Raw genomic sequence first — 13,943 nt, forward strand, 5'->3', positions numbered from 1 at the left:
GTGCACATGGGCTAGTACATTATGTTCAATGATAAGGACAATTGTGCCACAGGGTCTCCATGTGGTTGAGTGTGGTGGCTATTTCCTACTCCTTACCTAATTCCTTATCCCGAAGAATAATTTAATAATGCAAGACAAGGTGGACGAGTTTAGAATGAGGAAGATTTAATAATGGAGAACTGGATGGGTAAGTGTCGTACCCTCCACAATCCAAAGTTAGGGTTACTATGCTTTGTTCAAATGGATACCACTGTAATTATTTTCATTCTTGGGAGCCTATGTTTTGGCATTGCTTTCGTATATTGCTCTACTACCCTATGCCTATCTACTCTACCTGCTCTTTGTACTAAAATCACTCACTCCACTCTATGGCTCTCTGTCTCTATGGCTCTATGGCTCTATGGTAGGCCATGGATCATTCTCAAACCATTATTTCCACAGGCACCTCCTCTTAGACACTTTATTCTAGCTCTAAACATCATATAATAAATTGCTAACTAATCACCCAACCCCATACTAACTATGGACGATGACCGGAGATGCTTGGCATCCCATACATATGTGGAGTTTTGATCTTGATACTACAAGCTGTGCATATGTGGCTATGCAATATCCAATGGTGCTCTACATCTTATATTTTATGATGTATCTTTTTAAGTACTAAATTTGACTCTGCAAGCCATGCATATATGGCTATGTAGCATCTTGGGGTGCTTTTACTTTGCCAATAAATTATAGTGTCATGTGGTATATGTTATGTTGTCCCACATTTCATAGGGCACCCACAACATGTGATATGCATGTGTCATCTCACACATCACCATCACATCCGATTCTTGATGTTTGTCCTTATGATGGGATAGCCATATATATGCAGTCACACAGTCCATATCATGATGAGTATTTACATTGGCATGATACACTATAGCCCAAGTCGCTATAAATATGTGGCATACACACTCCAATTAGATGTGATCTCTCACTGCATTTTCACCATGCATATGTTGGCACATATTCCATACCAAGACACTTGATCACACTAGCTTGATATGCTAAATAATGCTATAGTATGTAATTTGATTAGATATGGTCACTCATTGCATATGTACATGACATACATGCATGTATGCCCATATAGTTTATTACCCAACTGCACATACACCTACATTGAACTTACATGCTGAGGTGTATGCCCTCACACATTAATGGATTGACACTTTAACATGACATATTGTGTGCAAATAATCGATCAATAACATGTACTACTCCTTTGGCTACCTTGATTCCTACCAAAAAATTACAGTGTCATGTGGTACACGTTATGTTGTTGCATTGCATATAGCACCCATAGCATGTGATATGATTGCATCATCTCACACATCACCATCACATCCCATGATGTATGTCCTTATGATGGGATAGTCATATATACACAGTGACACAATCCATGTTGTGATGCATGTCTACACTGGCATGATATATTATAGCCCAATACATGTTGTGATAGCCATATATACGTAGTGACACAATCCATGTCATGATGCATGTCTACACTAGCATGATATATTATAGCCCAATACATTATAAAAATGTGGCATGTTGCGATACATAGTCTAGTTAAATGTGATCTCTCACTAGAAAATTGCACCATGCATATGCTGGCACATATTCTATATCAGGATGCTTGATCATAGTAACATGATATGTTGGATATTGTGGTATGCAATCCCATTAGATATGGTCACTCATTGCATATGTACCCAACATACATGCATGTATGCCCATATAGTTTATTATGCAATTGCACATATACCTACACTAAACTTGCATGCTAGGGTGTATGCCCTTGGATCTTAACAGATAACATATTGACACTTTAACATGACATGTTGTATGTAGATAATCCATCAACAACATGTACTACTCCTTCAGCTGCCCAAATTCGTACTCTTGCCATAGACACCCAATGGTTGTAACTACCCAAGCACTTACAACCAAGGGGTACCCTCTTTCTAGCTAAATATCCACTCCACTTCTATATCCTTTGTAAAAAGGAGGACACACTCCTCTTCATCTAAACCCGATTTATATAGCCCCCCCCCCCCCCCAACATGGATGTTTCCTTCCTACTCATATTGTTGATGGCATTCACTAAGGACCTTCTCCTAATCTATAACAGCAAACCTCTAGCAACTACTCAACAATATTGGCTCCACAAAGCTAACCTCTGTATATGGGTGGAAAGGGATGGCAACTAGGACTCGAGAATTGACACTTGTGACACATGACTACTTATTAGTACTTACTAATATGTGGGCTTGTTCAGATCATATAGGTACCCCCAATTCGCTCCTTTACCCCTATCTCGGCATACTTTTCTAGGACCTCAACTTGCTAAATATTTTAAGACAAAACTCTTTCACAAATTCTTGTTTTATTCATAATTTGTTGTTGGGTTATCGTATAATAATATGATGGAAGGAGGTCATTATTGTCCAAAAACTTACTTGAATCTTTACCATACGTTCTACTTTCAAGTTTGTTAATGTCTCCTAGTAATAGGCACACGCACACACACTCACGCACGCACGCACACACGTGCACACACGCGCGTGCATGCGTGCCCACGTGCATGCACACGCACACGCACACGCACGCACGCAGGCACACGCACGCGCACGCGTGCACGCACGCACGCACGCACGCACGCACGCACACATACACACACACACACACACACACACACACACACACACACACACACACACACACACACACAAACTATGTTACAAGCTCATGCTCTCAAGGAGCCCTTAAGCTTCCTTACAACTAAAGACTCAAAACTTTTGAACATCCTAACATAGCTTATAGTTCCCAGATTAAGATTATGAGACATTTATCCCCTTGTAATCCAAAAGAGCATCTCTCAAGTGATGTCATTTTGGAGCTATGGTTCATACTCTCTTCTCTCCTCCCAAAAAAGAAAAATAAATTTCAACTTGTTGTCTTGGTTTCAAATTCCAAAATAAGTTTTCTATGTTGGATCTAAATGGGAAAAAATAAAAACCTCACTTGTGTGCCTTGAGAAATTGAGGAGTTGTTCCCGCAAGGGCTTCCAGTCGGGAATATTTTTTTAAAAAGTACACAAGAGAAAATGGTTTTTAGAAAAAATTATAGGCCACATGGGAGGGTTTTCAACCCCCCCAATAAAAATAAAAATAAATTAAAACTTCAAAATTCTAGTCTCCCTTCTAAGTCAATCAATAGCTCTATTGTTCCTCCTCTTGTCACCTTCTTTGCACCACCCAGTGTGCTCTACTACCAAGAACTCTTTTGTAGCTTTTGCAACTCCCCATAGCCTTCTCAATAGCACAATCTGTGCTTTTACGCTTTGCTAGCACTATAGAAATGTTGCACAAGAGTAGTCCCTGCTTATACCTTTGATGTGACTAGTCCCTATTATGGTGAGAGATCACAAAAAATCTAGTCACCAACATTTTGCTTGACTCTTGCCAAAATAGTCAATGGAAAATATGGTTCTAAATCTTAGTTGTGATTTTCATGATAGCTTTGCATGTGCAGGAACCTTTAGCAGTTAAATGTTCGAAGGCTTTGCAAATGGGAGGATAATGAGATGTTAGACATGCACTTCTCATCAAATAAAACACAATCATCAGAATCTCTCACATCTGGCTATCCAACTTGCCTTGTAGAAGAATGCATTTTCACAAACTGTGTGATAGCATTGAAGGGTTTGTTGCTGGGATCAAAATCTTATCATAAGTAAAGGGCACATATTCTTGTACCTACATGTTGGATGAAACAAGAAATTGTTAGTTTTAGCAAATCATTCAGTTTCAGGATGAATATGTATGAATTTGCTAAGAATTCATAGTATTGTGCAATACACCTCTGTCACTTCAAACTATTGCCTTGCTAGTCCTTTGACTATCATATGATGGTTTCGTATGTCATGCATGACATCATCTTGTAAGTTGCATCATAGTTAGATAACTTATTTTGTGCATACAAATGTCTTTTGAGTACATTGTGTTGCTGCATGCTCTGCAGTACAAACAATGCTTGGTATTTGTGGCCAAATGAACAGATGAAATAAATGTCTACAATAAACAATGCAAACTTGTTGCTCCTCTAAATGTGCTTGCTCAACCCCACCACTAAGGAAACTGTCTCTATAGGTCACACCATTATGAATGATTATGCATACAAATACCAATGGCATGCTATTAGTTCATATGTAAAACAACTTGGGTTGTGTGGAGGGGATTGGACATGCACATTGAACACCATACCCAAGCACTTAGTAGGGGGCATGTGGACATGGGAGAATGCATGCATAATACTTGCCCCCATTCTAGGATTTGATGCAATAGCTTGATGGAGTTGGTATTTCTAGCTTCCCACTGTGATTGGGTAGTGCAAATCCTTGATGGCAAGGCGATGATAATGTCACATTGACAGGCAACGGTATAGACAAGCCCATTTGAGGAATGGTATGGGAGAAAGTATTGAGTGGAATGCTTGAGGCAGGTGAGAAAGTGCTAGTTGGACCTCTCCAGGGCCTTTGTGGAATTATGTGGGGGGGGGGGGGGGGGGCACTTGGGAAGTGTGGAGTACCAAATCCAAAACCAAATGGTCGCACAATAGAGAAAGGTAGGTTGGTACGATGGGCAACATGCATTCCTAGAGTGTTATGAAGGCCCAATGTAGAGTGGAAGGGAGAAACAATAGTGTGATCATTGAGTTGAGATGATGGCACAAAAGAGTCATCTAGCACCTCAACCTCATCATGTGAGACCACTCTTGCTATCCTTGAATGAAAACATTTATGTTTTGATGGTTATAGAAGAACTTTTAACTCCATGATTTCAACAAACACAAGTAGCAAGACTATGAAAATGAAATCACTGACATATTTTAGCAAACATCTTTGCCATCGGAAATAATGTACAACCTAAACAAATTGGATACATACGTCTAATGATCAAGTAATTTTCGTGTTATCCCATGGGAGAGAAAAAATGCTAGCTAGTACTCTTGTATAACAAGAAGAATAGGATTATAAGACATGTCGTGATGCATAGCAAGATTAAAGTTAGAAATTAAACCAGGAGATGTATGTAGTGCATGAATTTGATTGCACTATTCAATGGTTGTCCAAAAAGGTCAGTGTCTCATTCAAAACTGAAAATTTGATAACATACTGTAATACCCCCGTATACGAATCCCCCCCTACAATTTTAATAAAAATTAGTTTAAATTTTCTAATCCCACCCCCCAGCCGCCGCCGAACAGGTGGTGAGGGGAAGGAGGTTGACGACGATGCCAAGGCGGGAGGAAGGGAAGCTGGCGAAGCTGACAAGGTAGAAGAGGGCGACAACGGCGCCAACACTAACGACGTGGAGGAGATGCGACGGCACCAACGAAGTAGAAGTCAACGGAGATGACAATAAGGGGGAGGGGCACACGTGTGCCACCTCACTCCTCCCCTCACTATCTGTTCCCTCCCCCCCCCCCCCCCCGCCGGCCTGAGAGAGAGAGAGAGGGAGGAAGAGAGAGGGAGAGAAAGAGAGAGGTGAGAAGGGAGAGAGAGAAGAAGAAGAAGAAAGAGAGGTGAGAAGAGAGAAGAAGAAGAAGAAGGAAGAGAGGTGAGAAGAGAGAGAAGAAGAATATGAAGAGGAAGGAAGAGAGGTGAGGAGAGAGAGAGAGAGAACCCCCCAAAAGGTTCTTTTCCTCTCCTTAGAGGGTGGCCACACACACTTTTCTTTTTCTTAGTGGATTCCCTATCCCACGAGCCGACTTCCCCCCAATTGTTTCCCCCTTCTCTTAGGCAAGAGACTGTTGAAAACCTTGCGAAGGTTGCACCTAGGAACGAGGAAGATTGGGAATGGCCCCGAAGCGGAGAATATTGAGTGCGGGAGAAAATCCCATAATTCGCAATGAAGCCTCGGGCAAGGACATCACTACCAATCCAACTGCAGTACTGGTTAAAAGTAATGCATTTTCAAATTTACGAATGCTTGCTTTGATTTTCGCATGAGATGCATTAGACCATACTATGCCATACGAGGATGGTTTAATTGAAAGGATAAAGTTCATCCTAAATATTCGAAAGATAAAGTTGCAAAGTGCGGGTATCAAGAGAAGTAAACTAGATGCTATGCGACAAGTTCATACATAGCATAATAGCATTCCAAGGTAATGTTGACTTTCCTTTCGTTAAGATAATAGATATGTATTTCCCTACATTGAAAGTATGATGTAGCTTGCACGCTTGATGGATTGCATGGTAAGTAATTTAACCTAGGTGAAGATCAATCTCGAATCTCTAAGATCTTTGCCCTCTCGTTGATATCACAAACTATTAGTTCACTGGGATCTTGATATTATACATAGTTAGCGCAACAATCATACGGGCAAAAACTAAGATGCCTTGGGGTCCGTTTGGCAACATAGCCTTCATCAACCCAACTCGGGGATTAAGCTAGGTGCAAACTACAATTCCAAGCTTCAAAGGCAAGTGGAGAGCTCTAGGGATTAGGAAACCCTAAGTCGATGAAGGAAAGATCGATGCTTTTGTACTTGTTGGGAAGAAGGCTGGGTTATCGATCAATGTAAGTGATTAATAAAACTTATGTATTGTGCAGTGTTTGAAACCTTAACATATGCCTTAGTCGAAAGAAGGGTGTGTTAAGTAAATTTTACATAGAACTGCTCCTGATCCCAAGGGGGAGAGCAAATACGCGATGAAAAGGTTATCGCGACTATTCCTGCAATGTTTAGAAAAGGATACCATTGTTTTTGTTGATTGATCAAATAACATCCTAAATGCTTTTACATTCAACTAATTGTTGGATTGTGGTTTGGATGATTATTCCAAGTGCTTATGATTGTTGGAAAATTCATGGCACGGGTTAGTGATGACAAGTTGCCATGGGGAATAAAGGAATGTTTTCTTTGAAGATGATATCAGGTTGATTGCCTTGATTGTGCTTGGTTCTTAATTGGATTAATTAAGGAAGGATATTTTGTGTGGGTGGATCATCTCCAAGATCACGCTGTGTTTCAACCCGAGAGGGCACTACTCGATTCACGGGCGGAAGGTCGAGTGGTGAAAAGACCAACCACGGAAATTGTCTCTCACTCTTAGGCCACTTGGGGTCAGTGGAGCTCTGGACACCCCTTGCCTGTCTGAAACGGAGTTGAAGACTGCCGTGAGCCCAACGTTTGTGGCGTTTGGAAGATCTTATTCTAGATAATGGATGTAAATTATGGTGCCATGTGATTTGGACTGGGTACTTCTGTTGGACAGAAGGGATATATAATTTCTCCTGTATGAGTAAGAGGCAAAGATTAACTTGAAGATAAGTTAAGGAACTTGTTTGTCAAAAGGATTGCTTGCTCTGTTTTCGTGTCTGTGCTGTAAGTTACGCGAACAAACCATGTTCCCTAAAAGGCTTAATTAAGGAAGCCGATTTTGAATGTCACACATAAATGTGATAGGACCTAATTAGATAACCAAAGAACACCTACTAAGGGAAGCGGGTGGGCGGAACCCCCCAACGGGTCTGTCCTATGGCAGGGTGGTCTCAGAGAACTGGGAGGCTTCTCACAAGGTTTTACCGACATTTGACCCTTAAGTACTGTTAGGTCAAAACCCCGACTCATACCATTTTAGGGGACCAGAATGGGACTATGCCCTACGAGCAGAGAGGTTGATCGGCACATCCATCTCGTTTCCCATTCTCTTTGAACCAAGTGCGGCATGGATCTACTTCGGCTTGGGTATCTCTGCATAAAGTAGAATGTCCAGGTGCTAGAATGCTGTCAGGAGACCTTGACCACTGGGAACGCGTGACATTCCATGGAAGTGCTGGACGACGTCGCTTAGACTTGATGGACCACTAAAAACGCGCTTGGACAGGGCGGACACGTTACACATACTTAATCGAGAATTCTGAGTTCAAATGTTGACAGTTTCTCGTTCACTGTGTGTGATTTTTAGTACGTTTTTTATTACGGAATGCCTCATCCACATACCATGTGCCAATGTCTATGAAACATGGTAGCAAGTATTGATGATGCAGGCCTATTTTTCGCAAGTCAAACGAATGTGCAAAACAACAACATGCATGCATCTATGCCTATTGTGCAATTTGTATTCGATGACGTGACACATTTATAGTCAAAACCAGGAACTGGGATTAATAGGTTGTGCATGTGAATAAAGCATCCGATTCGTATGGATGAATACCTGGAGATAGCTATTGCAATCGGTGAAACACCGAGGTGTTGCAATTCAAATAATCCTTTTTTGATTTAATCAAAATTAGGCTTGCCAACAACTTATCAAAGTTAGGAAGAATGAGTACACATCACGAATTAAATCTAAGGCAATTACTCATGATGGCAAGGTCACGAGAGGAGGAGTTGGAATCCATGGTGGACATCGATTACAAAGGGTGCTCACAAGCCATTACTTGTGGTACTTGAAGAGGTGAAATGCACATGGTGGTACACAGAGTGTTGCACCTCAGATATTGATGGTTTGATGAGATTAGAAATAGGCATACCAACACCACCTGACAGTTAGGAACCATGAGCTGATAGCATGAAATCAATTGAAGGCAACCTCTTCTATTTGCAAAGGTTATTACAGAAGCTGGAGTTAGTGGTGATCGATGATTCAAGAGGATGCACTCAGGCTGTTGCGAGTGGTGCAGGCAATCTCCTCACTGCGCATGAGAAACATACGACGGGCGAAAGGGAGAAGGAGAGCTATGAAGGAAGATTGTTTCGACATATCAAATGCAGAAGGACAAAAATAGAATTATGGTTTGTAGATGATTGGATCGAGAATGCTTACCAGGATGGTACCCGCAAGTAGCAACAGATTCCTTTCCATCCTTTGCGATGCTCACTGTGGTGATAGAGGAGTCTCAAAGTAGGTCGTTCAAAAACCTTAGATGCAGAGGTGTAGGCCAAAATCGAGGACAATGATGCAGACGATAAATGGGAGACAGGGCAAAACGGAGGAGGAGGTGGCGGCGAATTTCTAGTCAACCTATAAAAGTGGGAGAAGGCGAGGAGGGCAGTTGTAGCGTCGCTCAGTGATGCTATGTGCGCCGGTGGACCACTATTAAGTGGGGCAAAGAACATCAAACACAAACCCAAATTAGATATGGAAAAGCGGAGTCACGTGGGAATCTTCTATTTTGGGAGAGGGTTCTGGGTGAGAAAATAACCCATGGCTTGTTTCCAATCCATTCCGTAGTCTCAGCAGAGAGCCCGTCTTGCAGTCCATGGCTCCCCTTTGCATTCAATCGAACATCAGGGAGGTGAGGACGGAGTCCTTATGGACGCAGTACTTCAAAGATCCCTCGCAGTGGTGGGACAATCGCAACAGCAAGGTTAGTTGCCCCAATATATCTGATTACAACGTATTCAGCCTCTGCAAAACATGAAATCTTGGCAGCTCTAAGAGACATGGCTTTGTTTTTTTTGCTTTCACCCCACTGCAACCGCAGGCCAGGGCAAGGTCTCCGGATTTCAAGCACAAAGTGACAGCAGAGGCCTTGTGGTTGGATTGCCGGTACAATCCAACCTGGGTTTTTGAAGAGCTCAGAAAAATGGAACCAGCATCGACACTTGAATTGAGTGAAGGGGAGGCTCGAGAGGAGAAAGGAGCTGTCTTTCCAGAGGAGATTGCTCATGTTGTGGGACTTTTGAAGGCTTGTGCAAAGCAAAAGGATCTATTCAAAGGCACAAGGCTACATGAGGACATTCGCAAGTGGGGGTTGCTTGAAAGAAGCCCCTATGTTGCAACCGCTCTAATAACTATGTATGCTAAATGCGGTGCTCTTGCAAAAGCACAACAAGTGCTTGACAAACGTACTATTCATGATAGATTCTCTTGGACTGCACTGATTGCAGGATATGCACAAAATGGCCACGGTGAGGAAGCCCTAAAATGCTTTGATAAGATGCGGCATGAAGGTCACTTTCTTGATTCAGTCACCTTTACATGTGCATTGAAAGCCTGTGCCAATGTAGGTGCACTTGATAAGGGCGAACAAATTCATGAAGAGATTGTTAGGTTGGGGTTGTTGGAGGGAGATGTTGTGCTTGGTAGTGCTTTGGTGGACATGTATGCCAAGTGTGGTGCATTTGCAAAAGCAGAAGAGGTCTTGGACGAGCTTCGTGTCCGTGATGTATTCACTTGGAGTGCACTGATTGCAGGGTATGCACGGCATGGGCAAGGGAAGGAGGCATTGAAATTTTTTGATGCAATGCGACATGAGGGCCACTCCCCCACTGCAATCACCTTCATTTGTGCCTTGAAAGCATGTGCAGATGTAGGAGCAATTGTAAAGGGTGAAGAAATTCATGATGAGATAAATAGATTGGGGTGGTTGAAGAGAGATAGTGTGCTTGGTGATTCTGTGGTGAATATGTATGCCAAGTGTGGTGCATTTGCAAAAGTAGAGGGAGTGTTGTATGAGCTTCTTGTTAGGGATGTTGTCTCTTGGAGTTCGCTTATTGCAGGATATGCACAGCACGGAAAAGGTAAGGAAGCATTGAAATGTTTTGACAAGATGCAATGGGAGGATCACATTCCTGATGCAGTCACCTTTTCGAGCGCCTTGAAAGCATGTGCTGACATAGGTGCCATTGACAAGGGTAAAGAAATTCATGAAGAGATTGTTAGGTTGGGGTTGTTGGAAGGAGACGTTGTGCTTGGCAGTGATTTGGTGGATATGTATGCCAAGTGTGGTGCACTTGCGAAAGCACAAGAAGTGTTAGATGAACTTCATGTGCGGAATGTGGTCTCCTGAAGTGCACTAATTGTAGGGTATGCACAAAATGGCCATGGTTATGAAGCTCTAAAATGCTTTGATAGGATGCGGCACGAAGGTCACTTTCCTGATTCAGTCACCTTTACATGTGCATTGAAAGCCTGTGCCAGTGTAGGAGCACTTGATAAGGGCGAACAAATTCATGATGAGATTGTTAGATTGGGATTGTTTGAGACATATATTGTACTCGGCAGTGCTTTGGTGGACATGTATGCCAAGTGTGGTGCATTTGCAAAAGCAGAAGAGGTCTTGGACAAGCTTCGTGTCCGTGATGTATTCACTTGGAGTGCACTGATTGCAGGGTATGCACGGCATGGGCAAGGGAAGGAGGCATTGAAATGTTTTGATGCAATGCGACATGAGGGCCACTCCCCCACTGCAGTCACCTTCATTTGTGCCTTGAAAGCATGTGCAGATGTAGGAGCAGTTGTAAAGGGTGAAGAAATTCATGATGAGATAAATAGATTGGGGTGGTTGAAGAGAGATAGTGTGCTTGGCGATTCTGTGGTGAATATGTATGACAAGTGTGGTGCATTTGCAAAAGCAGAGGGAGTGTTGTATGAGCTTCCTGTTAGGGATGCTGTCTCTTGGAGTTCGCTTATTGCAGGATATGCACAGCATGGGCAAGGTAAGGAAGCATTGAAATGTTTTGACAAGATGCAATGGGAGGGTGACATTCCTGATGCAGTCACCTTTTCGAGCGCCTTGAAAGCATGTGCTGACATAGGTGCCATTGACAAGGGTAAAGAAATTCATGAAGAGATTGTTAGGTTGGGGTTGTTGGAAGGAGACATTGTGCTTGGCAGTGCTTTGGTGGATATGTATGCCAAGTGTGGTGCACTTGCGAAAGCACAGGAAGTGTTAGATGAACTTCATGTGCGGAATGTGGTCTCCTGAAGTGCACTAATTGTAGGGTATGCACAAAATGGCCATGGTTATGAAGCTCTAAAATGCTTTGATAGGATGCGGCACGAAGGTCACTTTCCTGATTCAGTCACCTTTACATGTGCATTGAAAGCCTGTGCCAGTGTAGGAGCACTTGATAAGGGCGAACAAATTCATGATGAGATTGTTAGATTGGGATTGTTTGAGACATATATTGTACTCGGCAGTGCTTTGGTGGACATGTATGCCAAGTGTGGTGCATTTGCAAAAGCAGAAGAGGTCTTGGACAAGCTTCGTGTCCGTGATGTATTCACTTGGAGTGCACTGATTGCAGGGTATGCACGGCATGGGCAAGGGAAGGAGGCATTGAAATGTTTTGATGCAATGCGACATGAGGGCCACTCCCCCACTGCAGTCACCTTCATTTGTGCCTTGAAAGCATGTGCAGATGTAGGAGCAGTTGTAAAGGGTGAAGAAATCCATGATGAGATAAATAGATTGGGGTGGTTGAAGAGAGATAGTGTGCTTGGCGATTCTGTGGTGAATATGTATGACAAGTGTGGTGCATTTGCAAAAGCAGAGGGAGTGTTGTATGAGCTTCCTGTTAGGGATGTTGTCTCTTGGAGTTCGCTTATTGCAGGATATGCACAGCACGGGCAAGGTAAGGAAGCATTGAAATGTTTTGACAAGATGCAATGGGAGGGTCACATTCCTGATGCAGTCACCTTTTCGAGCGCCTTGAAAGCATGTGCTAACATAGGTGCCATTGACAAGGGTAAAGAAATTCATGAAGAGATTGTTAGGTTGGGGTTGTTGGAAGGAGACATTGTGCTTGGCAGTGCTTTGGTGGATATGTATGCCAAGTGTGGTGCACTTGCGAAAGCACAGGAAGTGTTAGATGAACTTCCTGTGCGGAATGTGGTCTCATGGAGTGCATTAATTGCAGGGTATGCAAGTCATGGCCATAATGCAGATGTATTGGACTGTTTTGAACAGATGCAATGTGAGGGCGTGTCTCCAGACCCAGGTGCCTTTGTTTGCATGCTCAATGCATGCAGTCACTCAGGTCTACTGGATGAGGGCCAAATGTATTTTATGAAAATGAGTGCCAAATTTGGTGTCACACCAGATGTAGAACACCACTGTTGTATGGTTGATCTCTTTGGTCGTGCGGGGGAGTTTAACAAGGCTTTAGCAGTTATTGAAATGATGCCACCTAGTGATTATCTTCCAGTCTGGATGGCTTTGTTGGGTGCTTGTCAGAAGTGGAAGAATGTGAGGCTTGGGAGACTGGCTTTTGATCGTATCCTTCAAATAGATAAAACTGATGCTTCAACCTACGTCTGTATGGCTAATATTTATGCAGCAGCTAGAATGCAAGAGGATGCTGGGGAGATTGAAGTCATGCGAGTTGCAAATAAGGCTTGGAAGAAGCCAGGATGTTGTTGGTGGATTGATGGCAAAGGAAACAGTCATTCCTTTTTAGTTGGGGACAAAAAGCACCCACAAAGCAAATACATTTACAAGAAGCTACAAGATCTTACAGAAAAAATGTCACAGGAGGGTTATTCACCGAGCTTGGGTGTTTCACAAAACACATCTGATGACATGAAGAAGGATGTCCTGTGCGAGCACAGTGAGAAGTTGGCAATTGCCTGTGCCTTGATCAACACACCGGAGGGGTCAACTATAAGTGTTGTTAAGAATATGCGGGTCTGTAATGATTGCCATCGAGCTACAGCACTCATATCTGAAATAGAGAAGCGAAAAATTGTGCTCAGAGATGCTAATTGTGTTCATATCTTCGAACATGGAACATGTTCCTGTAAGGACTATTGGTAATCGGACTCTTACATGTGAAGGCTTTTCCATTTAATGCTCTTACATGTAGAGATCTTATTTTGTCGTCCTATTGACCTACTTTTTGACTTGAGGCTATTTATGAATATCCCTCACTGTGTTCTTGCATGCTGCTTTTTACTTCCACAATCCTTGAAGTATCATAGCTCTTGTTCACATCATATTCTTAGTCTTTATTCTCCTCCCCTCTATATGTAGCAGAAGCACAACCAATCTTTGACCATTGTATGTGATCAGTTGTGGGTAGGGACGTATGGACTTTCAATGGTTGCAAGGCTTTCCTAGTTCAGGTTTGGTCACAGGACTTCCAAAGTTCAAAGT

At 42.7% G+C, this 13,943-nt stretch overlaps 1 protein-coding gene across 1 annotated transcript in view; it reads left to right on the plus strand.

The window, feature by feature from the left end:
- LOC148027293 (pentatricopeptide repeat-containing protein At2g27610-like) overlaps positions 1–13,604 on the plus strand; it is a 200,889-nt gene extending 187,285 nt beyond the window's left edge. Inside the window, 1 exon segment of the mRNA XM_087690410.1 lies at positions 10,036–13,604. Coding sequence (XP_087546536.1) covers positions 10,036–13,604 — 3,569 coding nt within the window.
- Positions 13,605–13,943: the final 339 nt, after the last annotated feature.

Source organism: Lygodium microphyllum, chromosome 13 (genome assembly GCF_053477565.2).
Source record: "Lygodium microphyllum isolate KBCC chromosome 13, Lygodium_microphyllum_v1.1.10, whole genome shotgun sequence".
Classification (NCBI taxonomy): domain Eukaryota; kingdom Viridiplantae; phylum Streptophyta; class Polypodiopsida; order Schizaeales; family Lygodiaceae; genus Lygodium; species Lygodium microphyllum.